This window comes from Palaemon carinicauda, chromosome 15 (genome assembly GCF_036898095.1).
Source record: "Palaemon carinicauda isolate YSFRI2023 chromosome 15, ASM3689809v2, whole genome shotgun sequence".
Taxonomy (NCBI): domain Eukaryota; kingdom Metazoa; phylum Arthropoda; class Malacostraca; order Decapoda; family Palaemonidae; genus Palaemon; species Palaemon carinicauda.
This window is the reverse complement of record NC_090739.1, coordinates 128,196,562-128,222,982: the sequence shown is the minus strand read 5'-3', so window position 1 is coordinate 128,222,982 and position 26,421 is coordinate 128,196,562. Positions and strand designations below refer to the sequence as shown.

General features: G+C 41.8%; 1 protein-coding gene across 6 annotated transcripts; it reads right to left on the bottom strand.

Annotated features, from left to right (window-relative positions):
* Positions 1-788: 788 nt before the first annotated feature.
* On the bottom strand, positions 789-26,421 carry LOC137654731 (gastrula zinc finger protein XlCGF8.2DB-like). 6 transcript variants are annotated; one of them, XM_068388637.1, is made up of 3 exons: positions 26,191-26,421; positions 22,755-22,998; positions 789-2,811 (listed from the first exon to the last, which is right to left on the bottom strand). In XM_068388637.1, exon 3 carries the CDS (start codon positions 2,189-2,191, stop codon positions 1,178-1,180), a length of 1,014 nt encoding a protein of 337 aa, XP_068244738.1. In that variant the 5' UTR covers positions 2,192-2,811; positions 22,755-22,998; positions 26,191-26,421; the 3' UTR covers positions 789-1,177. The 6 variants fall into 6 exon arrangements, with proteins under 6 accessions (XP_068244738.1, XP_068244740.1, XP_068244741.1 ...); XM_068388639.1 differs by having other exon boundaries at positions 26,209-26,421; XM_068388640.1 differs by having other exon boundaries at positions 26,262-26,421.

The window sequence follows — 26,421 nt, the reverse complement described above, 5'->3', positions numbered from 1 at the left end:
AAAAACAAAATGTGAATTAAAAATTCCTCCCCTCCGAGGGGAAAGAAAAAACTCAACCTACGGACGGGAGAGTTTACCCCCAAGAGGAGTAATCAGCGCAGAGGAAACCTTCCGATAACTCTCGGGGACAAAAATCCCCTGAAAACGGCCACATTACTCTGTAATGGATTGTGAGGAGCATGTAATAAAAAGTCATATCTGTATAGAAAAGAATGAGTGTAAAGCTATAGTTATAAATGGCTAATCCTTGAAGGAAGAGAGGAGACATCTGCTCTCCACCAGCCAAAAACAAAAAGCGACGTGGTTCATTGAACAGTGAGTAGATATAGGTAGCTGGATACCACCCAGCTACCCCTTACATACCCACTGTTAGTGGTTAGGTAGGGTTACCACCTCGCAATTTAAATCTAATCGCTACCTTCCAGCTCCGCCAAAAGCATATTCAACATAAATAACTTGAGGTAAGGGAATTAAGGTACATTTACACTACTGCTCTATTTACCAGCGTCAGCTTCTTTCAACCCGGATCAAGGGGCTTTAGATACGTCATGGTGTAAAACAGTTTTTTTTAAATTGAAATTTGTTTAAAAAAAATGAACAACACATTAATTCCAGGAACTTTCATTGAAATAAATTAGTTTTCTTATGACTGAACTGACCAGTGATACAGTAAATTTCATGAAGTTAAAAATCCCTTATTCCCTGCTAGTTTTTGGTATTTTAGTCTTCTGCATAAATGAATCTTCTATTAATCTTCTATTTTTTGAGGTGAAAAATCACAAAAACCATAAATCCTTCAGCTTTATTTGCTCAAAATTCCATGTATTTCAAGAAAATATCAGACATTCTTTTACATTCTGTTCTATTTTTGGTTTCCATGTACTGTGCAACATAATTACTGACTAGAGCCTTCACAGACCAAAAATCTCCAGCATGATGGGCAATTCACAATTCCCATGAAAAAACGTCCCTTACCTAGATATGGCTCTCACAAAGTCAAATCTGTTGTTACCAGTAACACAGCCTACCTTTGGCAGGATATTTACAAGTCTCAACTCCTCTTTTTACGGATTCCTTCCAAAGGTAAGACAAATAAAAATCAATACCTTAGCAGTAATTACACTGAAAATTTTTTCAAATTTTACCCTTCAATTTTCACTATGTACAGACAAACAGCTTAACTGACTTCAGTACCATACGAATGTCCATGAATTTTCTTTAAATGCTTATCAACAGTTCGTCTTCTCCAAAACCTTTTTTCACACAACGTACAGGGGAAAGGCTTTTCCTCCTCTGTATGAGTTTTCGTATGATAAGTCAAGTTGGTTCTCTTAGCAAAAGACTTTCCACACAAGGCACAAGTGTAAGGCCTTTCTCCAGTATGAGTCCTCATGTGATCCCTCAAAGTTTGTTGTAAGGCAAATTTACTGCCGCATTCACTGCACGGATATGGTTTTTCTCCAGTATGAGTTCTCATGTGTCGTTTGAGACGGCGGGCCTCTGGAAATTCTTTCCCGCAAACTGTGCAAGTGAATAATGTCTCTCGAGTGTGAATTCTCTTGTGATGCAAGAGAAGTTGTTTCTGAGCAAACGAACTGCCACAGTGACCGCATACGTATGGCTTCTCTCCTGTGTGTCTTCTCATGTGATCTAAAAGGGACTCGTTGCGAGTAAATGCCTTCCCACACACGTCACATGTATATGGCTTTGATCTTATGTGAACATTCATATGTCCTGTGAGCAGACATTTATAAAAAAAGAATTTTCCACATACATCACAGGAAAATCGTTCTTTTTCCTTCTGAGTACTAGGATGGTTATGAAGATTCCCTTCTGAAGAAACCTGTTCACTAAGTCCATTTGCAGATGAAGTCTGCAAATCTACACTTCTCTCTCCTTCGACTTCATTTCTAAATTCTTCATTAATATTTAGAGGGTCTTCTTCACGATGTATTTGATCAATTTCACTGGGATATGTCTCATCGACTTCCCTGGACTGGAACGACCCAGTTTCTTCCTTTACGACCACTGAAGGGTCTAAAGTCAATGGCCTATTGTCTGTTGGGTCTTCATTGAAGTCATCCCAATCTTCAATTTTAATTTCAGAGAATGATTCTTCACCATCTTCACTTTTCATAGGAAGTTTAAGGGAAAGTTCAGCTTCCATTTTAGCTTTTTCGTTTGCTGGCATTTCAACATTCCAGGTACAGTATTTTGCAAACACATAAGGAGACAAACACAACTCGCTATACTTCACACCCTTTATAACTTCAGATGATTTGGTAATGAACTGCAATCAAAACATCAAGTTTTTCTTTCATTGTCTGATGCTCATTTACTAAAAGGATAGACTAATTTTTCCCATTTCAATGTTATTTTTTTTTTCTTCCCATTTCTACAAACAGAAAAATTTACGGCATTAAATACATAAAATTATTTACATTTACCATCAATAAAATAATTATTACATATGATTGAAAATATTAATAATACCATTCTTAATAAGTAAATTTCTTTGATAATATCGAGGAATCACCTCAATATGACCGGCTCACTAGTAAATTTGAAATCTTTCCCCTGATACTCTTATAGAATTAAATACTCGACAGGAGAGTTCTAAAACTTCAAGTCATTATTATTTCTCTTTATACACAACCATTACAAACCTCATATCACAAATGGAAGATTCAGCAATCCCAGATACATGCTCTTTAAACCAACAAGAACTGCTTCACTAATTAAATTTGAATATATTCTACAATAGTTCGCAAGACTTCATTTATGATGATAATTCCTTCCGGCTGGAGTACTCTGGAATTGAACATAAACACAATTAGAAAGGAAAACTCAATCTTGGAACACATTAATATGATTTGCAGAAATGTATATATCATCAATGTTTCATAGATATAAACCCTCTTAACGAGAGAATGCCTTGACGAAGTCATTGGGCTTCAGCACGGCATATCATTCCCGTGCTGAAGGCTTGTGACGGGCAAGAGGGCTCTCGAACTGGGGAATTTCTTTTCCTCAGTTTGACTCTAAATTCTCTCATTCTTTTTCTATTACCTCTTATTGCTTATTCCTCCTTCATAATTATCAGCTGTCTCCAACCTTGCTGTCAAAACTCTCTTACCCATTTCACTGTCCAGGTTTTTTAGAGGGGACATTGTATCCATGATCAGTTTTTATTTCAAAATCAATTGTGGGAGCTGTGGTGGTCTTGCCAACTGCCCGAAAATGTTTGGACACCTAGGAGTGTCAGTATTCCCATACTGGCACGCGGAACTATCTCGTAGGAAATTTGGCCTTCGGATTCCAGGGGTTGGCGATTTTATAGAGATAGGACTCTCGGCATTCTGTCCGGTTTGCCTGCCACTATGATTAGAGTGGGGATGATTGTATTCTTGAAATGCTCTCAGTCCCATCAAGCGGGTTTGGCATACACTTGAGCCACTCTAATCATAGTGGTACCATCCCTTTGTGGTAGGGTAGGGAGTGGACATTTGGTAAGCAGCTTTCACAGGTGTCATTGGTGGAGAAATTAATTCCAGGAAAGGCTAACGGTGTCTTCTTTGGAATTTCAGACAGTCTTAATTTTTTCTCTCCCTTAAACCTTATTTTTTTCCATTGTTTTTTTTTCATTGTTATTATGACCCCTTCCCTCCCTCTGAAAAATAATTAATGAGTAAACTTAATATTCCCCGTACCCCTGGATCAAATGGCGAACCCCAGACACCGTTGACGACTTCTGCTTGTTTAAATAGGGAAAGCTCTGTTGACAACCTCGGCAATAAAAAGGATTCCTCCAACAATACTTCTCTGACCAGTGTTGTTAAAGACAATTTATCGGCACTGGTGGAAAATGATGCTTGTAATAACCGTAATACTTTACTCTCTGGTTCTGGCTCATTACCAGATCCAACAAAAAATCTGAAAATTCTCCACTTAAAAAACATACCAATTGGTTGTAGCTATGACATAATTCATGAAGCCTTCTGTAGATTTGGGGCAATCAAAGAAATTTTAATGGAGCTTAATGGTAGTAAAGGCTTTTGGGAAGCTTGGGTATCATTTTCAAGTTTTGAGATTGCTTTAGACGCAAATAAAAATTTAGAGAGCATAAAAATTGACAATTGTTTGATTTCTGGGGCTCTATGTGATAAAGCACCAAGACACCTAGAGGTATATAAACCAGAAGAATGGATGGAAAAAGAAATAGAGCATAGACTTCCAGAAGTAAGAACCCCCAAGCCCCCAACATGGATAATTGCATCTGGGAAGATAGATAATTATAACTATTATAAGATTAGTAAATTTATACAAAAAAAAGTTGGTTTAATTAAAAGTAAGGATATTAGTAGATACGGTAAGCAATCAGTTTTGATTAATGCAAAATCAGATACTCAAGCTCACATGCTTTGTGGCATGAAGATTGCAGAAATTGATCCTATTAAGGATATTAAACCACATATGAGCTTCAGCTATGGTAAAGGAGTAGTTTTTGATAAAGATCTATATGAATTTTCAGAACCAGAAATTCTGGACATGTGCCCTGCTAATGTTTGGAAAGTAAGTAAGATCCCTCAAACAAGCATGGTAGTTTTAACATTTGAAACCCCTGTTATACCAGATCATATAATTATTGAGAATGAAAGAGTACGTGTTCGAGAATATAAACCTAGGCCTTTACAATGCTTTAATTGTTTCAAGTACGGTCACCCTTCCCGGTACTGCAATACTGTGATACGAAGATCTGTATTAACTGTTCTTTGTTAGAACATGGCCAATTCAACAGAGATACAACCTGTGCAAACTGTAAAGATCATCATAAATCAAATGATAAAAGATGTAGAGAATACAAGAAAGAAGAAGCTGCAATCTTGAAAGCAAATGCTGAACATATAAGTGTAGGTTATGCAAAGCATTTACTCAATCGGCAACTTAATTTTGCTCGCGTGGTTAAGATGCCAACAAAAGATTATAATCCACTACCCCTTACTACCACAGGGGGACCAGTGGTAGCACCTGGCCCATCAGGTGCATCTCCCTTAGTGGTAGTAGCCCAGCCATCTGGGTCAAGTGCTCAGCCTATAAAAGCCAGAGCACAAACCTCCAAAGAGGTCAATATGGTTTCCAATATACCCAAAGTATTGTCACCAATAGGAGGATCTCCCCTAGAGGTAGTAGCCCAGCCTTCTGGGTTAAGTGCTCGAACTGTTGAAGTTCTAGCGCAATCCTCCAAGGAAGCCAATGTGGCTTCCACCACCTTAAATGTATTGTCTCAGGCAGAATCTCTACCTGATTTGATGGAGATTGGAAAACAAGATCTTCCAAAGAGGAAAAGGTCCCCATCATCCTCACCTTCATCTAAGTCAGGTAAGTGCCCTACTGCTCATGATCCTAAGGTTGACTCTTATAAAGATCCTAGAAAGAAAGAAAAGAAGAGTAGTGGCCTAGTAAAGCCTTCCATCTCCAGGCCTTACATGGCTTCATCCGAAAAGTCCCAAAAGACAAATGAGACAAAGAAAATTAATAACAAAAGATAATGTCTATCATCCAGTGGAATTGCAGAGGTCTAAGTACTAGCATTGAGCAAATAAAAACTTTAACCAGGGACTCAGACACGAAGGTAATTTGCCTACAGGAAACCAAGATCAGTGACAAACCATTTAATCCTGGACTCAATTATCATTTTTGTAGATCCCCTCCTTTGCAAGCTGCAAGAGCTCAAGGTGGTACAGGTTTTATTATTCACAAATCTGTAAAATTTGAAACAATCCCACTCAATACACCACTACAGGCATGTGCAGTTAGAACTCATATCGGGAAAAAAATTACTTTATGCTCGCTATATATTGAACCATCCTTAGAACTTTTCCTCTTAGATCATGCTGGTAATCCAAGAAGGCTTAGACTTTCTGACCTCCAAGACTTGATCAATCAGCTTCCTGCCCCTTTTATTTTAATGGGTGATTTTAATGCAAAGCATACTTTATGGGGTGGAAATGTGTGCGATAGATGGGGTAATCTTGTTGAAGAATTAATCGACAATAATGATGTAATACTAATGAATGATGGTTCTCCAACTAGGTATGATGTAGTCCACAACTCTACATCAGCCATTGATTTGTCAATCTGTTCCTCATCCATTCGATTGGACTACCTTTGGTCAGTAAATGAACACCTACATGGCAGTGACCATTGGCCAATAATGTTAAATTATGTCCATAATCTTCCTTCTCAGTGTCCACCAAAATGGAAGATAGATGAGGCAGACTGGGCAGCTTATGAAAACTGTTCACACACTGATAAAGAATATGATGAATTTACATCTCCAGTGCATGCCTATCAACATCTTGAAAATATTATTGATGATAATGCTAGCAAGTTTATACCTAAAACATGCGGTTTACCTCATCGCTCTGTAGTTCCTTGGTGGAGTAAAGAATGTGCCAACGCAAGAAAAGTGACCCGAACTTGCTTCAGAAGATACTTGAGGACAAACTATTTAGCAGATAGAATAGCATATCTCAGAGCCTGTGCCAAACAAAAAAGAATTTTTAAAAAAGCAAAGAGAGCATCTTGGAAGAAATATATATCTAATATTAATACCAAAACTCCTTCAAAGGAAATATGGGACAAGATTAGAAAACTTCAAGGTAAATTCGTCCCTAAGCCTCTACCAATATTAAGAGAAAATAATAGATATATATCTGACCCCAAAGATGTAGCAGAGGTTCTTGCTAAGCACTTTGCTCATGTATCAAGTGCTGACAACTATTCCCCAGCATTTCAACAAATTAGAGCATCAACATCTGTTGTTCCTCCTGCTTCTTCAAATACTGAAGCTTTTAACCTGCCTTTTAGTATGGAGGAGATGCAAAATGCTATCTCCAGCTCTTCTTTAACTGCCCCAGGTGAGGATGGCATCACCGGATGAAATGATATCACATCTTCCAGTGGATACCAAGGAATTTTTATTAGAAACCCTTAATGGTCTATGGGCTTCCCATACATCTCCTGATTCCTGGCATACTTCAATTGTAATTCCAGGCCACAAGTCTGGTAAAGACCCAGAACTGCCATCTAGTTATAGGCCCATATCCTTGACCAGTTGCATATGCAAACTATTTGAGAGAATGATCAACAACAGACTTGTGAGGTATCTAGAATCAAAAAATCTTTTATCTAACAGACAGTTTGGTTTTAGGAAGAACCGAAGTACTCTAGACCCTTTGCTGATGTTATCAAGGGAAATTTCAAATGCTTTTTCTAACCAAAACCAGGTGGTGGGTGTCTTTTTTGACCTCGAAAAGGCATATGACACCACCTGGAGGGGTGGTATTTTAAAGCAATTGGCCTCGTGGGGTATAGGAGGACATATGTTCTCTTTTATTGAAGAATTTTTATCAAACCGCTCAATTAAAGTGAGAGTAGGGTCAGAACTATCTTCATCCTACATGCAAGAAGAAGGTGTCCCCCAAGGCAGCGTATTGAGTGTGACCTTGTATGCTGTTGCTATTAATAGTCTCATTAGTCACATACCTCCTGGCATACAAGGATCACTATTTGTCGATGACTTTGCAATTTATTGTAGTGGATCATCTGCACTACAAGCATGCCAAAATCTTCAAATTGCAATAAATGCTGCTTCCGCATGGGCAAATTCTCGTGGATTCATGTTTTCTCCTCAGAAGACCAAAGCCATTCGCTTTACTCGTACTCGTAAAAGGGAAGAGATCCCCACCCTTTTCTTAAATGATTGTATTTTGCCGTATGAGGATAGTGTCAAGTTTCTTGGAGTCATTTTCGACAAGAAAATGACATTTGCTCCCCATATAAATGACCTATCTATCAGGGTTAAGAAGTCACTGAACATTCTGAAAGTGATATCGCATTTTGATTGGGGTGCTGATAGAACAACTTTGCTTAGAATTTATACATCTTTGTGTCTGAGCAAGTTAGACTATGCATGCCAAATATATGGATCAGCTACAAAGACTTTACTTGGAAAACTTGATATTGTTCACAATGCTGGGGTTCGCATCTGCACAGGTGCTTACAGAACATCTCCCATTGACAGTCTCTATGTTGATTCTGGCATACCTCCCCTTTCCATTCGCAGAGAGGAGTTGAGTTTGAGGTTTTTAGCTAGGTCCCTTGCTGTGAGAAACAATCCTAACTGTAAATATGTTAGGGCGCCTTTAGATCGGGCTCCTAACAGATCTAGAGTGCCTAAGCCTTTGGAAGTACAGCTGAAAAACGATGCTAGAGAAGTAGGCTTGTTAACAGCACAGATAGCAGAGGTAGGATATGCCAAGTCTCCTCCTTGGTGTAATCCACCTGTTAAAGTATGTTTTACGGCAGGAGGGAAAAATACCTTACCTAGTAGGGTAATGAAAAGTGAGTTTTTAAATCCTGCTGCTCAACATCATGGGAAACATGTTTTTACAGATGGCTCCAAATCGGCTGCAGGAGTTGGAAGTGCAGCTGTGGTGGGGGATATTGTTATTAGAAGGAAACTCCCATCCTCTTGTTCAATTTTTACTGCTGAGCTGTACGCAATAATTCTCGCAGTCCAACATATTTTTAAAAATGGCAACCAAAATAGTTTTTATACAATTTTTACGGATTCCAATAGTGTTTTACTCTCATTAAAACAAATTATGCCAGGCCATCATCTAGTATAAGAGGTGCAGGACTGGTTAGTACTTCTGCAGTCTAGGAAAAGTATCAGTGTTCACTTCTGTTGGGTCCCTGCCCATGTTGGGGTGGATGGGAATGAACAAGTAGATAAGGCAGCAAAGGAAGCTTCAGGGCTAAGTAATCCATCCCCCTTGAGTATTCCTTACAAAGATCTTAAAAGTGAGATCCATCTTTACTGTAAAAATAAGTGGCAAGCTCGATGGTCTGAACTGACCACCAATACAAAATTGAAACAAATCCACCCATTGGTGGATAAATGGTCATCTTGTAATTCTACAAGTAGAAGGGATACCATTATTTTAACTAGGCTGCGTATTGGCCATACACATGCAACGCACAATTATTTAATGAAGAGTGGGGAAGGGAGACAGGCCCCTCTTTGTAATACCTGTCAAGTGACATTGGATGTTAAACATATTTTAGTCGATTGTCCTGTTTTTAATCTTCAGAGGAGGACACATTTACTCCAGGACAAACCTTTAAGAGATATACTGGGGGAAAACTGTAATACCCTGAACTTGAGAAAATTTATACAAAGTATTGGGTTATATTACGAGCTATAATTGATTTTATTAATTTATTTATTTATTTTACCCTTTTAATCCCTATTTATTTCACATCTAGATTTTATTGTATGAAAGTGTTACGATTTGTATTAAAGGTTAAAATGATACTAAATGGTGTGAGTGTACAGATATGATTGAATGATTTTCGTTATATAGCGCTGAATGGCCTTTGATGCCCCAGTGCTTGGCTTAATGCCTAAATCCTATATTCAATTCAATCATAGATATAAACCAATGCTTTGTACTCATGGTTTGCTTTGCTATGCTCAAATCATATCTTCATTAAATATTTGTTTATATATCAGTTTTACAATTTACAGAGTTAGACATGGAAAGGTTACCAGGTGTTCCCTTTACAAAGTTAGACGGGAAAATGGTTTCTCCAATCTTTTATAACCCTTTTACCCCCAAAGGACGTACTGGTACGTTTCGCAAAACTCATCCCTTTACCCCCATGGACATACCGGTACGTCCTTGCAAAAAATGCTATTGAAATTTTTTTTGCATATTTTTGATAATTTTTTTTAGAAAATTCAGGCATTTCCCAAGAGAATGAGACCAACCTGACCTCTCTATGATGAAAATTAAGGCTGTTAGAGCAATTTAAAAAAAAATATACTGCAAAATGTGCTTGAAAAAAAATAACCCTTGGGGGTTAAGGGTTGGAAATTTCCAAACAGCCTGGGGGTAAAAGGGTTAATTTGTACTCTGCCACATTAATGAAAATTCATGATTGGCAGAAGCAGTGAACTGGACATTACCCTGGAAACCGACCATATACACAAAGGATTAGGGACTTAGTACTATCTCCATCAAGATAGGACCACGGAGGGACAGGCAATGGCTGCTGATGACTCAGCAGGTAGACCTGCCGGGGCCCAAAACTCGCTCACAAGGACGGTGAGGTTACAGAGTCCACAGATGCTACTAGAAACTTTCGAGCTGAGCTGGGTTGAAACTCCTGTCCGAGACAGGGACAGTTTCCAAAAGTCTACCATAACCCTAAGATTAGGTTTCCATTTATCACCTCTTTCCCTGATTTCTAGGTTTTCATACCCGTTTACACCCTGCCAATTCTATGTTTACTACTCGTCCAACTAAATTTTTCCCTTTCTTCTCATCTAATGCTTAACCAGCCTTTTCTTCAGCTTAACACAACATCTATCTACTAATTTATCATTCATTACATGGTATTCTTACCATATTCCAGCCATGAAGCTTTATCTTCTAAGGTCTGACCTTATCAAAATCTACAATGTTTTCTCTGACATTGCCCATATTTCCACTGCATATAATAGTCTTAATGTACCTATCATAAGGCTTTTCTCTCTTTACTAATGAGATAATGATATTTTCCAGTAGGCCACCAGTGTCCCTCCATTTCATCCATTGTGAAGGGTCTTCCCAACCACATCTGTCAGACATGGCCCTATCATGATGCTGCTTTTAACAGTCTTATCCTACTCAATCCCTCCTTGCTTGTTTAGATATGCCACTACTGTCGGCATTGTTGAAAGTGCTTGAGAACCAAAAGAGCTGACCTTATTTCCAGGAGGTTTATGTGGCGCTGCCAATTGGAATCAGACTATAGCCTGGAAACTACGTGCTGCAACAGGCGACGCCTCCCCCCCCCCTACTTTTGACGTTTCTGTGCAAAGCCTTAAAATGGGGAGGAGAGACTTCTCTCTCCTCCCCAATTTGATGCTCTTTACAGATCTACTCCTTTGGGAAGGTTGGCATCTAGCACCCACCAACTCATATCTTCCGTCTGATCTAACTGTACCGAACCCCAAAGGTCCGGAGGGTCCATGTGCTGAGATCAGAAGGTCTTCTACTGCCACTGGAGAGACCGAATGCTAAGTCGGCCGTTGGGTACCAGACGCTCCAGGGAGGTTATGTGCCCTAGCGCATAACCACAGATGAGTTTGTAGCAAGCCTTGTGAGAAGAAAAAACTAACCATTTCCCTGAATCTCTCAATTCTGCTTTGAGAAAGAAACGCTTCCTAAATGGGTGTTTATCTGCATACACTGAGATATACTAGATTCTGAGAAGGTCGTAGGGAAGACTTCTCCAAATAGACCACGGCTCCCAGGTCGAGGCAAAAGCCGAGGAGTCTTTCTTGGTGTAAGAGAAGGGTCTCCACTGAGTCTGCTAGAATCAACCAATCAGGTGGAGACCAGAGTGAATGCCTCGAGAACACTTGAAAAGCTGTGGACAAACCAAAACACAGCACCTGAAACTGGTGTATTTTCTTGTGCAGGACAAATTTTAAATACTTTCTTGACACTGGATGGATAAGGACCTGGAAGTACTGTACACATCTTTTTTCAGATCCAGTGTGATCATGAAGTAACTCATTCTAACTGTTTCTGTGGTCTCCATCTTGAACAGTCTGTAAAACAAAATCATTCAAGGCCGAGAGGTCTGTGATTCGTTTCCAATATCCAGACACCTTCTCTACAAGAAAGAGTCGACTGTAGAAGGCTGGGGACTTGTCGAGAACCTTTTGGAGAGCATCCTTCTCTACCATGGTCTGGACTTCTGCCCAAAGGGTGAGATCCTTCGCTGATCCCTTTATGAAGAAATATTACATCTCTGTATGGCAAGTCCGAAGAGGGCGAGAGAGAGAGTGAATGGATGTAGTATCTCACTTGGAGGATTGAGACCATCAAAGGTTTGGCCCCGAGGATCTCTCATCTCTACCACCTGTGCTTCAGGTATCCCAACACTGATGGTAAGGTGGCCGAATGGACCTTCCTAGAAGCAACGACCTCATTTGCCAGCTTTACCTCTTCTCCCTCTCCCACCCTTGCCATGAAAGGGCTGCTTAGTGGTGGACTGCTTAGAAGTCGTGTTCGTTTTCTCGTACAACTGTCAATGCTGAAGAGTAGGGGCAAGATATCATCACCCTATGGAGAAGTGAGTCTTGGCTCGCCTTTCTCCAGGAACAGCATCAATGTCTTCCGTGCAAAACAAGGAAGGACCCTCCACAGCGAAGAAGTGCTTCTCTCTTTGGCACCTGCCCCTGAAATTTTGATATGACAGATTTCTCCTTCGATCTCATAGTACTTCCTTTGTAAGACAAAAGGAAGCGGAAGAGACCAGGAGGAGGAACCTGCCCTCAAGGAACTAGAAGTTCTGGCTATCTGAGCAATAGCCTTCCTTTTGGAAGCTGTCAAGCCTTTAGACCAGGGCAAAGCTACACTAGTTCTGGGAGGCTTATGAGTCTTGAATATCTCATCAAGAACCATGTCCTTACCCTCCTGGGTGGTGGTACCAGGAGTAGACAGCATATTAATGGCCCTCATACATTAGAGGACCTGCCAAAAGGTGTGCTCTGACTCATGTCTCTCTTGCTCAGTGTGAAAGTTCAGATTAGCCGCCTTTGGAAGATTCTCATCATCGGTATCCAAGGGGTCATCCACCTTCAGGCTCACGTCCAAAGCCTGGGGTAGGTCAGGGTCGTCAAGTGTTGATTGAGGGACCCGCCACAGGGGACCTTCTCTGTGCCTCAACCATACGAGCTTCCTTTGCCGCAGCGTTCTTGGGTTTCGTTTTGGTGTCTTTCGACTCCTTTTGCATAGGACGTTCTTCTGCGGTCTTAGGAGGTTTTCAAAGCACCAGCAGATGAAGCTTTGGCAGTGGGGGCTGAAGGCTCCTCCGGAGGAGGAGGTAAAGAAATCGAACGCTGGTCCGTAGGCACTACCTCAATTTTTGATGGTTGAAGGGATGAACAGCTATCCATGGGCGAGCCTATGTCCCTACTCATCCTAGGGTGGTTGATGTTGGCGTGAGATGGTGTTAAGCCTCTCATCCTTCTCTTCTTCCTCTTAGTCATGGTTTTCCTTGCCTTAACCAGGGTAAAAGGCAGGTTGGCCATGTAAGAGTCCGAAGGAGGGCCCTTGGTATGCAATCGAGATGGTTATCTGTGTGGCTTGTCCGAGGTTGGTCTCCTTCTAGGGTCTAAACTCCCAAGGGATGAACTCGACGAGGATTCTAAAGGAAACCTACTGGTCACTTTGACTGGAGCAGTCGGAGGTTGTGGCGGTGGAGGAGCCACACCCAGACACTTTTGTAATGTGGAGAGAAAAGTGCTCACATGGGAAGCTCAAAACCTCTATGTAAGTCATGGGCTTCCCTTGAAGGTCCAGGAGCAGAACATCCCCTAGGGAGAGCTCTAGAGGGAGCCTGAGTCGATGCAGGGGAGAGTCACTGCAGCAGAGGAACAAGTTCCTTTGGTTGACGAGAAGAACAATCCGGACTAACAGGGACACCAGCGAACCTATTAGGAGGCTCCTTAAAACCCTCTGGAAAGGTTATCGACCTGCCGCTGGAGGTGGTAGAAGGCGGAGGCGGAGGTATTGGTACCGCACTTGCTCTGGTTTCAACACATGTGCTCATGAATTGCTTGCAGAAATCGCTGTTTTGCTTGCAAAATCGCGAGTTTCGCGCAAAAACGTTCGCGATTCACGCAATGTATGAACTAGGAGCCATACTGGAAGCGGAAGGTCTAACGAATTCCTGTTACAGCAAAGGAGTACCTACGTCCGACAAAATCGGTAAAGAGGGCCTCTGAGTAGGGGCACCCCTAAGCTGAGAACGCGCCACATTGGGACACATTTCTAAGCGTTGCATATGCAAACACTTGGCTAAAACTCCCCAGGTAGTAAACAGCACTGTAGGTTTAGCCAGACGCCTGTCTGAGGGACGGTCAGTCTCATGGCCAGGTTCGGTCCTAGATCATTTGCCCGAAGGTCGGGTTGAAGGGCTACACGTTGATGGACTGCGCAAACGCCTACATCTACCTCTAGACGAAGAATGTCTAGACCTTGATTGTGAACGTGTGGTTTGCGATCGTGAACGGGAGTGTTAGCTCTCCTTCGAGAATGGTGTGAGGGTCGTGACTAGCCTAGCTCGTGAACGTAAGCGGCGGCCTCGCGAGCGTGAACACCACCCTTGTGAAAGGGAGCATCGATCTAATCGTCAAGATCTAGAACGTGAGGGTCTGGACCTAGGTCTAGACTGGGATGCTCGTGATCGTGCAGAGCGCGATCGTGAGACTTCTTGTGAAGAAGAATTCCTCCGAGGAGAGCGTTGAGACCAAAGGTCTCAAGAGCGTGAAGCTCTACAACAAGAAAGCCTTCCAGAAGATGAGCGTTCAGATCGTGATGACCTACGATCCAGTTGATCTTCCAATCGTCACGAATGGCAATCAGGGGAAGTGTGTCCAGAAGGGCGAGGAGATGGCGAGGCTCGTCCTTTAGCGCTGCTGGTGGGAGGAACGCTGGTCCCCAGATCATCACCTGCAACCAACTAATTCCTGTGGGAAGAAATAGAAGGTTGGAGGTTATAGGACAATGAGGTCCCAGGATGTCGAGTAGGATTGTCGTCAGCAGGCCATTGGAGGAGCAAACACAAAAAATCGACTCGCCCGTGCGTGGAAGGTTCAGGAGAAGGCGACAAATTGACTTCGCACAGCTCCAGAGTATGGAATGTTGAAGGCTCTGGAGATGGGCCCTTCCTAGCACTGTGCTGAAGGAGACTCGGTTCTTCCTTCGAAGGGGGTCCCGAAATCCCTGAGGTTGACCACACCTGCAATACATCTGAAAGGGAGAATGGCTCCCCAGCAGGTGGAGGTGAAGTTGCTCCTCTAGGGGAAGCAGCTACCCCCCCCCCAGTACTCCGGGGTTGCTAAGGAGTAAGTCGGTCTGTGCTCCTACTCCATCGGCCCCCGGAAGAGCGCGAGCGAGAAGGAGCTTTTGAAAGAGATCTGGGAGTGTGAGAGGAAGAAGAACTTGCTATCCTCGCCCCTGAGGTAGATAGATCGCGCTTGGCCCTCTTCTTCCTGCGCCGTCCAAATTTCTCTCATTTGGAGGCAGGCCACTCCCTACACTCTGCGCAGGGTGAATCCTGCTCGCAACGATGCCCTCTACACGAAGGGCACAGAAAGTGCAGGTCGGTATCTAACGATGACATGAAGGTACTGCACGCAGCACCCTCGCGCCCAGGACAGATCCGCATGAAGACGATCCGAAGAAATCACGCACGCCTGTCAAGAAAAAGCAATTAAAGATGTACAATGACAGCCTTGGGAGGAGAGAGAGGAGACATCCCCTCTCTCTTGAGCCAAAAGAAAAAGTGACATACCTCACAGCTGTGAGAGTATATACAGAGGTGGCTGGGTACTCCCCAGCCATCCTCAGGCTACCCGCTCAAGCGGTTAGGTAGGGTTGCCACCTCGCACTTTGTCTAATGGCTACCTTCCAGCTTTGCTGAAAGATAATTCAAATAAATAACGGAAGGTTTGTTAGTATGGGAACAGAAGATCTTTTAGAAATATCCAGAAAAATCATATTGAAATTGAATGGGTAATAAAGTATATAAAGCTAGAACTCAAGAAACAAAATAGAATATAAAGTGACAAAAATGAAATTAAAGGAAAAAATAGAAGGAAAAGAAGCAGAAATGACCAGTTGAGGTTTGTAAATGGTAATGGCAGAAGAGATTAAATAGGTGAACACTAAGGAAGGTGTTATGGTAATATAGGCAAGGTTGAATATGATAGAATAAAAATAAAATGCTAGGCTTGCATGTTATACAGAGAGGCAGATTACACAACAGAGCATATGTTTAGCTGTAGAGAATTAAGAAAAATGATATTTTAATTATAAAATAAATTTTTGAATATACTTACCCGGTGAATATATAATAGCTGCAACTCTGTTGCTCGACAGACACATACAATAAAAACTCGCCAGCGATCGCTATACAGGTTGCGGGTGTGCCCACCAGCGCCAACTGTCGGCCAGATACCACTCTCGATGTAAACAAAGACTCAATTTCTTCTCATCCCACTGCGTCTCTATTGGGGAGGAAGGGAGGGTCGTTTAATTTATATATTCACCGGGTAAGTATATTCAAAAATTTATTTTATAATTAAAATATCATTTTTAAATATTTAACTTAGCCGGTGAATATATAATAGCTGATTCACACCCAAGGAGGTGGGTAGAGACCAGAGTTAAATATGTTTACATCGTATAAGCTAAGAGTTTTTTATTTCATTTTGGCAGTTATCAATATAACAAAACCAAAATAAATAGGTACCTGGTAAGGAAGTCGACTTAGACGATTACTCTGCCTTGTAAGTACGTCTTCCTTACGGAGCCCAGTGATCCTCTTAGGATGCTGACAGACCCCCAGGAGCTGAAGTATCAAGGGCTGCAACCCATACAACAGGACCTCATCAAACCCCTAATCTGGGCGCTCTCAAGAAATGACTTTGACCACCCGCCAAATCAACCAGGATGCGAAAGGTTTCTTAGCCTTCCGGACAACCCATAAAAACAACATTAAAACATTTCAAGAGACAGATTAAAAGGGTATGGAATTAGGGAATTGTAGTGGTTGAGCCCTCACCCACTACTGCACTCGCTGCTACGAATGGTCCCAGTGTGTAGCAGTTCTCGTAAAGAGACTGGACATCTTTCAAGTAAAATAACGCGAACACTGACTTGCTTCTCCAATAGGTTGCGTCCATGATACTTTGCAGAGATCTATTTTGCTTAAAGGCCACGGAAGTTGCTACAGCTCTAACCTCGTGCGTCTTAACCTTAAGCAAAGATCGGTCTTCCTCACTCAAGTGTGAATGAGCTTCTCGTATTAACAATCTGATAAAATATGACAAAGCATTCTTTGACATAGGCAAGGATGGTTTCTTAACCGAACACCATAACGTTTCAGATTGGCCTCGTAAAGGTTTAGTACAAGCTAAGTAGAACTTAAGAGCTCTAACAGGGCATAAGACTCTTTCTAGTTCATTGCCTACGATCTCCGATAAGCTAGGAAGATCGAAAGATTTAGGCCAAGGACGAGAAGGTAGCTCATTTTTGGCTAGGAAACCAAGTTGCAGAGAACAAGTAGCTTTTTCTGACGAAAACCCGATGTTCTTGCTGAAGGCATGAAGCTCACTGACTCTTTTAGCTGAGGCTAAGCATACCAGGAAAAGAGTCTTAAGAGTGAGATCTTTCAGGGAGGCTGACTGTAAAGGCTCAAACCTGTCTGACATGAGGAATCTTAGGACCACGTCTAAATTCCACCCAGGAGTAGCCAAACGACGCTCCTTAGAGGTCTCGAAAGACTTAAGGAGGTCTTGCAGATCTTTATTGTTGGAAAGATCTAAGCCTCTATGCCGGAAGACCGAGGCCAACATGCTTCTGTAGCCCTTGATAGTAGGAGCTGAAAGGGATCGTACTTTTCTCAGGTATAAGAGAAAATCAGCTATTTGGGCTACAGAGGTACTGGTCGAGGATACGGAAACTGACTTGCACCAGTCTCGGAAGACTTCCCACTTCGATTGGTAGACTCTAATGGTAGACGATCTCCTTGCTCTAGCAATCGCACTGGCTGCCTCCTTCGAAAAGCCTCTAGCTCTCGAGAGTCTTTCGATAGTCTGAAGGCAGTCAGACGAAGAGCGTGGAGGCTTTGGTGTACCTTCTTTACGTGTGGTTGACGTAGAAGGTCTACTCTTAGAGGAAGACTTCTGGGAACGTCTACTAGCCATCGAAGTACCTCGGTGAACCATTCTCTCGCGGGCCAGAGGGGAGCAACTAACGTCAACCTTGTCCCTTCGTGAGAGGCGAATTTCTGCAGTACCTTGTTGACAATCTTGAATGGTGGGAATGCGTAAAGATCTAGATGTGACCAATCTAGGAGGAAGGCATCTATATGTATTGCTGCTGGGTCCGGGACTGGAGAGCAATAGATTGGAAGCCTCTTGGTCAGCGAGGTTGCAAAGAGATCTATGGTGGGTTGACCCCAAGTCGTCCAAAGTCTCTTGCACACATCCTTGTGGAGGGTCCATTCGGTTGGAATTACTTGACCTTTCCGACTGAGAGAATCTGCTAGGACGTTCAAGTCGCCCTGGATGAACCTCGTTACTAGGGAGATGCCTCGATCTTTTGACCAGATGAGCAGGTCCCTTGCGATCTCGTACAAAGTCAGTGAGTGGGTACCTCCCTGTTTGGAAATGTACGCCAAGGCCGTGGTGTTGTCCGAGTTTACCTCCACCACCTTGCCTCGAAGGAGATTCTCGAAGCTTATTAAGGCCAGATGAACCGCCAAAAGCTCCTTGCTGTTGATATGCATGCTCCTCTGACTCGAGTTCCACAGACCTGAGCATTCCCGACCGTCCAGCGTCGCGCCCCAGCCCAAGTCCGATGCGTCCGAGAAGAGAACGTGGTTGGGTATCTGAACTGCCAGGGGAAGACCCTCTCGTAGGCTGATATTGTCCTTCCACCAAGTCAGACAAGACTTCATCTTTTCGGAAATCGGGATCGAGACCGCCTCTAGCGTCTTGTCCTTTTTCCAGTGAAAAGCCAGATGGAATTGAAGAGGACGGAGGTGTAGCCTTCCTAGCGAGACAAATTGCTCCAGGGATGACAGCGTCCCTACCAGACTCATCCACAGCCTGACTGAGCAGCGTTCTTTCTTCAGCATCTTCTGGATGGAGAGCAGGGCTTGATCTATTCTGGGGGCCGACGGAAAAGCCCGAAAAACTTGACTGTGAATCTCCATCCCTAAATACAGAATAGTTTGGGATGGGACCAGCTGTGACTTTTCCAAATTGACTAGGAGTCCCAATTCCTTGGTCAGATCTAGAGTCCAATTGAGATCCTTCAGACAGCGATGACTGGAAGAGGCTCTGAGAAGCCAGTTGTCCAAGTACAGGGAGGCTCTGATCTCCGATAGCTCGAAACTGGTACCCCACATTCCTGTAAACAAACCTCAGAAACGGTTGGGAATCCGGGTGTATAGGAATGTGGAAGTATGCCTCCTGAAGGTCGAGAGAGACCATCCAGTCGCCTTCCATAAATGCTGTCAAGACAGCCTGGTAGACTTCATCGTGAAGTTTGTCTTGACAATAAATACATTGAGCGCACTAGCCTCTTACGTACTCCTGCAGTGAACATGGCTGCCAAATCATGGAGCCATCCCTGAGGGACTTGTCCCTGCAGAGAACGTGGCTGTCAGATCATTGGAGCCATCCCTGAAAGCCTTGTTTATGCATGACATAATTGTACAGCAAAACTTCAAAGGCTCGAAAACAGCTGTGAAGTTGACCTGTAAAATCTAGGAGCGTCTCCTGGCCAGGCGCCAGGGAGAGTCTACGAGATTTGAGAAGTCTATCTGGGCAGAGGCAGGAACTCCCAAGCGGAGAACTTCTCTCGTGTCATATCAGACTCTCGCTCTATAAGCCAGTTTAAAAGAAGGGAAAGCAAAGGCTGTATCCCCCAAACTCCTCCTGGTGATAAACCAGTCGCCTAGCAAACGTAAAGCTCTCTAGGAGAGCGAGAGAGCACTAGCTTATAAAACAAAGACTTCGAAGTAGCTAGGCCTAGTGTAAGCTCTGACGTTTAGGCGAATGAGGAGCAGCAGTTACAAAAAGTTCCGGACAAAGATCCTTAAAAATCAGCATGATTTATTTAAAGTCCATAGAGGGCTAAGCAGCTTTAGGCTCCTCTCCGTCTGACAGAGTCCTCAAGGGAATATCAGTAGGAGGGGGAACAGCAACTTCCTCATCTAAAGGAACCTTGTCCGATAATAGCCGAGTCTCAAGCAAGGGAGAGACCTACCGTGGTGGCAATGCTTTACAAGCAGAGTCCACACGCACTGGTGCATTAGTAGCGGACCAAGACGCAACGTCATGTAACTGCTTGACAGTCTGTGAACTGTCAACAACAACAGGTGCGAGAGACCAGGACGCAACGTCATGTAACTGCTTGACAGTCTGTGAACTGTCAACAACAACAGGTGCGTGAGGACGCACAGCGTCCACTCGAGACTGCTTTGACCGCCTAGACTGAGCAGTCAAAACAACTCTAGAATGCGGAGGTTGACGCACAGCGTCAAAACAAGTCAACTCCGATTGTTAGCGAACGTCCTGAACGTCAACAGGAGCATCAGCAAGTGGCCTAACGTCCAAATGTGGCTGAAAATCCACACGAGACCGCATCGAGTGTGGTTCTAAACAACCTGACTGACGTGACTTAGCTACGCCAACGTCAACAGGACGCACAAAGGAACGTTAGGTTGGCTGAAAGCCAGGATCTCGATGAGATAAACGGCTAGGCTCAACGGACTAATCGGCAGAATAGTCTTCCATAAGGGAGGCAAGCTTATTCTGCATGTCTTGCTGTACAACCCATTTAGGATCAACGGAAAAGGTTGCGGTAAGAGACGAGGGTAACGTCTGTGACCGCAAAACCTTGCCAACAAAAAGACTCTCGGAGTCTGTGTTACGCTTTTGTTAGGCGGCGAGCAGTCTTCCGATGACTGCATAGGGTCAGAGCTGTCCTAATGGCTGCAACCAGGACGCTGGACCTGTCCTGAAAGGACTGACTTTCGCTTAAGGGCCTTGAAACCTTGTTTCAGGTTTCTTATGCGAAAAGCCTTCGGATGACGAGGAGAAAAACGTCTCTCTCGCCTTATGGTAGGGGTGATCTTGGTAAGATACACCCGATACCATAGAGGGAACGTCTGTTCGCTGATCAAGGCCTCTCGAACCCATAAGTCGTACGACATTACTTCTCCCCTGGGCTTGGGAGCTTGCAAGAGGTCCCGGACTAGGCGAACAACAGGCACGAACAGACGAACCCTCGGTCGCAACACTGATAACACTTTGCGCAATATCACTTTATCACTACGATTTTCTGTTTAGCACTTATTTCACTGAAATCGAAACTTTTACTGATTTCTACCTGAAGCACGCAATTCTAACCTCATCAAAAGGTAGTAATAGCGAAATCAGTCGTATAATGCAAGAACATTAATACCAGCAAAAAACAGTAAACATATTTTAAGATAAAAAAATTCAGTGGATGGGGAAGAGACTAAACACTAGTTCATTCAAAACTACGTTTTCAATCTCTCACCGTACATTGCCTGGGGACGAGAATAAAAAACTAAAAACGTTTTATGCTTTCTCCCCGTACAGAGACTAGGGACGAGAGTAACTCGAGAACAACGTTACCCGCTTGAACGGAACGTTTTCTCCCCTCTCTCTCCCTCCGTCTCTATCTCTCTCTCTCTCTCTCTCTCTCTTGATTACGCACCTAAGAGAAGAGCCCACTTACGTTTCGTCAAAAAAACATGTTATTTGACCAAAGGAAAAAAAAAAAAAAAACTGAAAAGTTTTTCAATTAAAAAGTTCCTTTAAAATATAATTTAAAACATTTAAGCTTTGAAAGAAGAATGAACAAAACGTCAGAATCGATTTACTCTTTCTGCAAAGTGAAACCGTGATACTCTCTCTCTCTCTATCGTAACGATAGAGCGCAAACTGCGTAGCATAAATAAACTAAACGTTAGTTCATCTTTGAAACAGTACGAAGACTATTCAAAGAAAATCTTTCATAAAATATCTATTAAAAAATATTCATTTAAAAAGTTTAAAATCATTAGCTCTTTAAAAGCTATTTACGATTGAAAGGGCTCAACGTTGTTTAACTTCAGTTTCCAAGTTAGGATCGCCTACTCTGAGGAAGGTCGCATATAAACAAATCATTAAAATTTATTTTTATGTTTATTATAAATGGAAAGTTAATTGAAGAGGCCTAATAAAGGCGGTGAGATATAAAATATATAGAGGAAAAACTATAATTAATTTATAACGTGATAAGATAATTGCTAAAAGCCTAAACACACTTTCGTCTAAGGGAAGGGTCGGCCATTTAAAAGTCAAAGAAAGTCCATACTCTCTTTGTCATCAAAAAATTAAATCTATCCAAAAACTAGTTCAAGATTTAAGATGAAGATAAAACACCTGCACTGCGAAAGCTCAAACCAAATTAAAGTACTTCACCAAATATGATGGGAAAAACTCCAGGTTCTACAGCGAGTAAAAGTACGTCTTGTCGACACGTCGACAGAGAAGAAATTGAGTCTTTGTTTACATCGAGAGTGGTATCTGGCCGACAGTTAGCGCTGGTGGGCACACCCGCAACCTGTATAGCGATCGCTGGCGAGTTTTTATTGTATGTGTCTGTCGAGCAACAGAGTTGCAGCTATTATATATTCACCGGCTAAGTTAAATATTTAAAATTTGAAAGCAGAAGCATAGAAATAAAGAAATTAGATCCCAAACCAAAGAACTTGTCCAATATATTAGACAGGATATGGGAGTTAGAAATTAAAGTATGCAAGCTGTGATGTCTGTGCAAGAGGTAACTAATGACAATGCACTTTTCATATTACAGCACTTTGCAACTAGACATCTAGTACAGTAGTGTGCTCACAATCAGTGTTGTGGAGTGAAATAAAAAAAGCTCAATTACGGTAATAAGTATGAGGTTATAAGCTTTACATCTATCTATAATGCGATAGTGCCCACAAACTTATTTTGCAGAATGAGATTGAACAGTTACTTAGGAACCAGAAGAAACTGAAAGGCGAGGAGGACGCCCTCTTTCAAAACTTACCCGTGGCTACACAACAACAGTTTTCTGACTTTTTTGTAGGTCTTGGCTACATTTCCGCTTTAATGTCACACTGTTAGGCCATTAGAGACCATTTTTTTTTTCACTAAACATAGATGTGAACGGTGTTAAATAACTTAACAGTTGAGGAATTAGGCAGGTTCCAGGTTCCTTGTTGCTCTCTTCACAACACTGTGATTATGGCCACACTACTAGAAGAGTCGTAGTAGGTGCAAATCGCTGCAATCTGCAGAAAATTCATTATCATTAGTTACCTCCTACACAGACAGCATAACTAGCATACTTTTACTTCTAACTTCTAGGACCCTTCCAATATACCGAGCAACCTCTTTAGTTGGCGTTTTTAAATTCACTATTTCTATGTTATTATTTCTAAATTTTCTTAACTTATTACGCTTAAAAATATGCTCAGTAGTATCCTCTGCCTCCCTACACAACACACAGTCTATCATTGTCATTCCTGTTTCTATATTTTTCTCTTAATTCTAGCATATTCAACCTTGTTTTCATAACTATTACTGCCTCAGTGTTAAGTTCTCCTATGTAGACTCTTCTGCCATTACTATTCACAAACCTCAGTTTGGTCATCCCTGCTTTTTCTTCTATTTTTCATTTAATTTCATTTGCCACTTTACTTTTAATTTCTTTTTTGAGTTCTTGCTTTTTATTCTTTCTTACTTCTTCAATTTTAAGATCATATCTATTGCATATTTCTATGATACTTTTTCCCCATATGGTTCTCTTATTTGATCTTCCACTACCTCCTTAACTAGTTGTTTGTCACCTGATGCTATGAAAAAGCATCACCTTTCTATACTCTATTCTATTTTCAACTTGCCGTATTCCTGTTTCTGCTATTAGCCCACAGTAAGGTGTGGTAGCAACCTGTTCAAAGATTCCTTTCATAATTTTGTACTGTATACTCTCTAGTTCTTTCATTTCTTTTTCTTTTATTACACCCAATGCCTCAATATTTGCAAACATTGTAGGTACTACTGCTGTCTCAGATCTTTATTCTCACCAGTAATGTCAAATCTCCTACTTTGTTACTGTCTCCGGAGCCTTTGTATAACAGCAGCCAGTTCCTCTCATGTCGACATCAACTAACCTAAATTTTACCCCCTAACCTATCTTACAAGACGTATGCTTACCTACTTACCTAACAGAGCGGCTAACGCCCCCGTGCGACCCCCCTTACAATGCCGTATTCTAAGGAAGCCGTAATCATACATACAGGTGGCCGCTATCATACATACACCCCGTCTCAATACTTCCTAACTTCTTGTACCATGTATTCGATTTTTGCTTCCCTATTCCTTATGCTGAGACTATGGTTTCCTTTTTCTGAGTACCATTCTCCTAAGTATTTATATTCCTTAACTGTTTCTATCCTTCCATTTCTAACCACTCTATTCAATCTTTTTAACCTCTTCGTTTTTCTGTCTAATTACTAACATTGTAGACTTCTTTGGATTTGTGCTAAACGATTTCTGACCTTTTTACTAAAATTTCTGGCTTTCCCAACAAACTACAAAGGGTCCTAGTTAAGTCCTTTATTTACATTAATTTATAGTTTTTTTTTTTCTTTTAACATAAGTCATCAACTGGTTTGTAGCCATTTTTACAAAACAAAAATAAGTCTGTTATCTATCGATCAGTTCTATTGTTGCCAATTCCTTTTTCGACAGACCGTGACAAGCTTAGCAGGTCCATAAGGTAAAGTTTTACTTACTGTCAGGGAATTATTCCGAACAGAAAATCTATATTTCCGTTAGTAACATGATTTAAAATAATTTGACCTTCATTTCATTTCCATAATTTGCATTTATTGCATGACCCAACCTTTTCATACAGTAACCACAAATTTCATCAACACGCAGAATTGACTTTTCCGCTGCAGCTTCCTCAAGGCTTTCCCTACCTGTTTCTTCCTTTCCTCTTACCCGAGTTGAAGTGATAAGACTCAGTTTCTTCCATCTTACTTAATTTGGGGTGTTAGCGGCCACCTGTATATATTATATTTAACTTGATATACTGTACGGCAGTGTAAGTGGGATCGCAGGGGGGTGTTAGCCCCCCGTTAGGTAAGGACATGGCTTGTAGGTTAGGTTGAGGGGGGAAAGTTGAGGTTAGTTGATGTCCATTTTCAATGAACGCGTGAGGAACTGGCCACTGATATGCAAAGGCTCCCTTAATTCTATCAACCTTTCTGGTTTCGTTCAACTCTTGACTATTGTACCCCATATCTAGCAACAATACATCAGAGTCATTATTCAGGGTGTATGTATTACAGCGGCCACCTGTATGTATTATTATGGCAGTGGAAAGGGGGGTCGCAGGGGGCGTTAGCCTCCCGTCAGGTAAGTAGGTAAGGACACGGCTTGTAGGTTAGGTTAGGGAGGAAAGTTTGGGTTAGTTGATGTCCATTTTTATGCACGCGGGAGGAACTGGCCGCTGATCTACAAAGGCTCCCATTATTCTTAGGTAAGCCCAAGTGTATACCATTCCTGTGATTATTTGGAGCCTTTGTAGATCAGCGACCAGTTCCTCACACGTTGATTAAAAATAGACATCAACTAACCTAAACCTTCCCCCCCTAACCTAACCTACCAGCCGTGTCCTTACCTACTTACCTAAGGGGGCTAACCCCCACCCACGACCACCCCTTACACTGCCGTATTCTAAGTTATCCATAATTATACATAGAGGTGGCCGCTATCATACATACACCCACCCCACGGACTCCAACAGGGAAAAATAGCCCAGTGAGGAAAGGAAATAAGGAAATAAATAAATGATGAGAACAAATTAACGATAAATCATTCTAAAAACAGCAGTAACAACGTCAAAAACAGATATGTCATATATAAACTATAAAAAAGGCTTATGTCAGCCTCACGTTGAATTATCTCATACTAAATACACTGTTGTAGGCTAATATTGTCTACTGGAACCTTTGACTCTGAACTAACCTTAATTGCACGCTTGTTTTATTTGCTATGATCCCTATTTAGCGGCGTTGATCGTACTGTATTTACCAAATATACATCCAATTGACCAAATATACATCCAATTGACCTTACTGTATTTATCAAATATACATCAAATTGACCGTACTGCATTTACCAAATGTACATCCAATTGACCGTACTGCATTTACCAAATGTACATCCAATTGATGGTACTGTATTTACCAAATAAACATCCAATTGATGGTACAGTACTGTATTTACCAAATATACATCCAATTGATCGTACTGTATTTACCAAATATACATCCAATTGATCGTACTGTATTTACCAAATATACATCTAATTGATCGTACTGTATTTCCCATATGTACATCCAATTGATCCTACTGTATTTACCAAATATACATCCAACTATTGAGATTGCCCATCTATATAATACTTTTACCTTGATACACTACTGTACCTGTTCGTCTCTCTCTGATCTATGTCTGTTCAACTGCAACACTAGTCACTTACACATCAGAGTGTTCTTCGTAATTCAGTTTTCTTTTTCTTTTAGAATGTGAGGTGTTCTTCTGTGTTCAAATGAGTCTTCTTGACTGTTCAGTGTTCAACTGTTCATCAGTGTTGACTATTTACTTCCACTTGAATCACTTCAACCACTTCACCTCTCAGT

What these genes read in the sequence shown, in the direction of transcription:
- LOC137654731 (XM_068388637.1), bottom strand. Translation starts at nt 2,191, where the DNA reads ATGCCAGCAAACGAAAAAGCTAAAATGGAAGCTGAACTTTCCCTTAAA.